Source organism: Schistocerca piceifrons, chromosome 5 (assembly GCF_021461385.2).
Source record: "Schistocerca piceifrons isolate TAMUIC-IGC-003096 chromosome 5, iqSchPice1.1, whole genome shotgun sequence".
NCBI classification, from domain to species: domain Eukaryota; kingdom Metazoa; phylum Arthropoda; class Insecta; order Orthoptera; family Acrididae; genus Schistocerca; species Schistocerca piceifrons.
Window position 1 is genome coordinate 209,692,375 of NC_060142.1, and position 4,540 is coordinate 209,696,914.

Genomic DNA, 4,540 nt, shown 5'->3' on the forward strand with positions numbered 1-4,540 from the left:
TATACATTCATATGCACAATCTTCCGTTATTTATATACAATTTATTTTGGTGGTATATTATTTGTACCACCGTGCATGTAGCAGTATTCTATTGCATTTCGTTTCCTAGTATAAAATTCGAAATCCTCCGCTACAAAGTTTAGTTTTTAATTGTGTTGTGACTTATTTTAGCTCTTTCTCCATTTTGTTTTGCTTACGTATTCTTTACTTGGATTCAGGCTGTTGTTTGAAAATGAAAATGTCAAGAAGAGGCTTACGAGATGAAGAAATCGAACGATTATTGTGTGAAATTCCATCAGACGAGGATTCCACTGTTGACACCACAGATGACGAATCTGATTATGAAGCAAGCATTGTTGCGGAGGCTATTGTGTCGTCTGAAGGCGAAGTTTCAGAGAGCGAGGAAGAAAGTGAGTCCACTCCGCCAAAACGCGCTGCTGACACAGCGCCAACTTGGGGACAACAATTCAATGCTACCTCAGGAATGCAGTTCGACAGTGAATCAGGACCAAGTGCTTTTATTAGGGACATTGATGATCCAGAACCTATCGATATATTCGAAAAAATATTTCCAAAAGAGCTAGTTCAGCTAATCGTTTTCCAAACAAATTTATATGCGACGCAATCTGGCAAGTCTTTCACTCCAACAACTGACAATGAAATACGAACTTTCCTGGGAATCAACATTTTGATGGGTATAAAGCGTATGCCAGCATACAGAGACTACTGGTCTAGTGCCCCAGAACTTCATGATCGTTATATTGCATCTCTGATGGCAGTAAATCGGTTTGGATGGTTACTGAGGAACATTCATCTGAATGATAACACATTGCATCCAGAAAAAGGACACCCAGGTTATGACAAACTGTACAAGCTGCGACCAGTGATCAAGATACTATCTGAATCTTTTTCCAAGTGTTACCAACCCAGCAAACACCTAGCAATTGATGAGTCAATGATCAAATTCAAAGGCCGCAACAGTATGAAACAATACATGAGAGATAAACCCATAAAGCGTGGTTACAAAGTGTGGATGCTGTGTGACAAGACCTCTTACAACTTGAAATTTGATATTTACACCGGAAAAGTAGGTGACACAGTGCAAACAGGCCTTGGGGAGCATGTAGTGCTGAGTTTGTCCTCTGAACTCGTAAATAAAGGCCATTATCTTTATTTCGACAACTATTTCAATAGCTATAACTTGTTGGCTGGTTTACAGCAGAGAAACATATATGCCTGTGGGACAGTTCAACCAACAAGGAAACATTTACCCAAATTAAAAACAGACAAAGAATTAAGCAGAGGTGAATTTGACTGGAGGGTCAGCAACTGTGGCATCCTCTACTTGAAGTGGAAAGATAAGAGAGCTGTTCATCTCCTTTCAAATTTTCACAGTCCTGAAGTTACTACAGTGACTCGCCGTGAAAGAGATGGTTCACGCATAGAGCTACCTTGTCCTCAAGCAGTGATGGATTACAATGCACACATGAACAATGTCGACAAGTTCGACCAACTGAAAAAATCATATGAAATAAGCCGGAGAAGTAAAAAGTGGTGGCACCGAATATTCTTTCACCTGCTTGATGTCAGTATCGTCAACAGCTATATAATTTGGAAGGAACTAGGCGATAGAGAAAAAATGACTGCCAAAGTCTTCAGGATGAGTATCCTGCAAAGCTTAGTAACCCAGAAAACACCATTGAGGCCATCTAGACTTCATGAGAGTCAAGTCCACGTAAAGAAAAACAAGCCATATGTTTCCTCACGCCAGCGTCTCGACAATTCATCCCACCAGCCAGAGCGTACTACCGCCAGACGTTGTGCGAAATGCAGTACAAAAAAGAAGCAAGTGCGCACTTTCTGGATGTGCGCTGAATGCAAAGTGCCTTTGTGCCTTAGCAAAACAAAAAGGTGCTTTCAAGATTTTCACAAAAAGGAATAAGAAACATATTTTATTTGTAAGGTTTGTAATTTGATTTTGTATTGTAAATGACCAATTGCCAGAAATAAAATTATTTTACATTAATTATACTAATTATTACTGCTTAGAGTAGAATTTAAAGGTGAGTTACAAGCACAAACCAAGATATCTCAAAAACTTTAGGTACGGCCCTAAGTGGCATGGTGGTATATTATATATACCACCATCTAAAACCAAAATCAATACAATAAAAAATTTTAATTCATGTTTTCCTTTATTAGCAACCCCACCAGACATAGAAAATGCATGTTTTATTAAAAAATTAATTAAACATAAAATCTGTGCATCAAAGAGTTAAATGGTTAATTTTTTCCTTTTATTTTACTACAAGAAGAAAAAAAATAACAGTGATTTTGGACTTGTTGTACATAGTATTATTCGATCCTCGGAATATGTTTTGTCATTTACGATTCGACCTGTATTTATGTGGTATTTCAAATTGAATCCTAATTCTATACAGAAAAAGTTTTAAACATTATATTTTTGCTATTCCGTGTTGTTTAATACCAAACGCTACAAATACAATATAAATATTTGTGAATGATCCCAATATACCATTTCAGTTCTCTATTTTGTGTTCTCGCAAAATTAGACTAGCCACATCAACAAAAGCAAAACGAGGATAATGGAATGTAGTCGAGTTAAGTCGGGTGATGCTGAGGGTATTAGATTAGGAAATGAGACACTTAAAGTAGTAATGGAGTTTTGCTATTTGGGGAGCAAAATAACTGATGATGGACGAAGTAGAGAGGATATAAAATGTAGACTGGTAATGGCAAGGAAAGCGTTTCTGAAGAAGAGAAATTTGTTAATATCGAGTATAGATTTAAGTGTCAGGAAGTCGTTTCTGAAAGTATTTGTATGGAGTGTAGCCATGTATGGAAGTGAAACATGGACGATAAATAGTTTGGACAAGAAGAGAATAGAAGCTTTCGAAATGTGATGCTACAGAAGAATGCAGAAGATTAGATGGGTAGATCACATAACTAATGAGGAAGTATTGAATAGGATTGGGGAGAAGAGAAGTTTGTGGCACAACTTGACCAGAAGAAGGGATCGGTTGGTAGGACATGTTCTGAGGCATCAAGGGATCACCAGTTTAGTATTGGAGGGCAGCGTGGAGGGTAAAAATCATAGGGGGAGACCAAGAGATGAATACACTAAGCAGATTCAGAAGGATGTAGGTTGCTGTAGGTACTGGGAGATGAAGAAGCTTGCACAGGATAGAGTAGCATGGAGAGCTGCATCAAAGCAGTCTCAGGACTGAAGACCACAACAACAACATTGCAGTATGGATTACACACTGATGATGGTAATGTAATAGGCTTTGTGGGGGGGATTACGCCACTAACCTGCTTTCAACATACTTGCAATGTAGTGTTTTGCGTGTGTCGCATTGAACCCTTTGTATTATTTCACGTATTTGCTATCCCAAACGGTGTGTGATGTCTACCTTAGTCACCGTCAGGTGGCTTGCGGAGTATGGATGTAGATGTAGATGTAGTACATGCAATTGTAGGTAAGTAATGAATTCAGAGTTTAGAAAGCTGCGAAACAGGGTAAAACAACATCTTCGCTGTTCCAAATTCGGGCATGTCTTGTGTACAGCTATAGAAAGCCCGCGGTTCTATGGAGTAATCTCCTTCACTTGTGTGTCAGCTTGGCAAAATCAGAAATATTCTTTTCATCTCTCGGCTAATGAACTGAATGCATTGAACTAATGGGAGCCCTAGACTACATATCCAACACAGACACATTTCACCTAAAATACTTTATATAAATAAAACAACAGTAAAAATGAAGATATGTTGAGAAACCAGTAGTATCAGAGTTACTGTGTGTTTGCGAATAAGTTACAAGTCTCGTTAGGTATATTCTATGTTTTCTTTGTGAATGAGATACATCCCTCTCAGTAGTTCGACCTATAAATTAAAGAGTGTACTCTCAACCACCTTACGGTCACCTTTCAGTCATCACTCAATCAGCAGTTTAGTCGTTACATGTAATGCCCGGATATAAATTTTTCATGATCAGCTGACTAAATATTTACGCAGATTTGCCTGTCGTGACAAACATCAGTCCAGTTTTCTTAAACACCATAGCACAAATACAGCACGAATTAAGGTAAATGACGACATGAAATATGACACAAACGAACGTAAGACCACAGTATTAATTTCATTGGACTTCGACGAAGCGTTTTACTCTGTCATCTTTGGCGTACTCCGCATAAAGATATAACAGCTGAAATTATCATGTAACTTACTGAAGTCGTTGGAAAGTTGTTTGTGAAACAGATAATAGCATTGTATATACTCGTATATTGCACTGCATCGTGAGGTAAGTTGGAAATTTAGTCGGTCAGAGACGATATTCGGATGCTGTAGAGTTCAAGCCAACGGCTCATGAGAAACGATAAATCAGGGTTCAAGTCCCAGTCCGGTACAAATTTTGAACTTTCGTCGTTGCATTACCACAATGCCCCGTTCAGCTGGAAGTCATGAATTCCCGCCCCTCCGTTCCCTTTGTTTCCCCATTCTCTCTTTCATATAAAAGATA

At 38.4% G+C, this 4,540-nt stretch overlaps 1 protein-coding gene across 1 annotated transcript; it reads left to right on the top strand.

Moving 5' to 3' along the window:
* The first annotated feature begins 238 nt into the window (after window positions 1–238).
* On the top strand, window positions 239–1,942 carry LOC124798897 (piggyBac transposable element-derived protein 4-like). Its single transcript, XM_047262429.1, has one exon. It carries the CDS (start codon window positions 239–241, stop codon window positions 1,940–1,942), a length of 1,704 nt encoding a protein of 567 aa, XP_047118385.1.
* The last annotated feature ends 2,598 nt before the right edge of the window (window positions 1,943–4,540 follow it).

Excerpts from the sequence above, each read along its gene's own strand:
- LOC124798897 (XM_047262429.1), top strand. The coding sequence starts at position 239 with ATGTCAAGAAGAGGCTTACGAGATGAAGAAATCGAACGATTATTGTGT.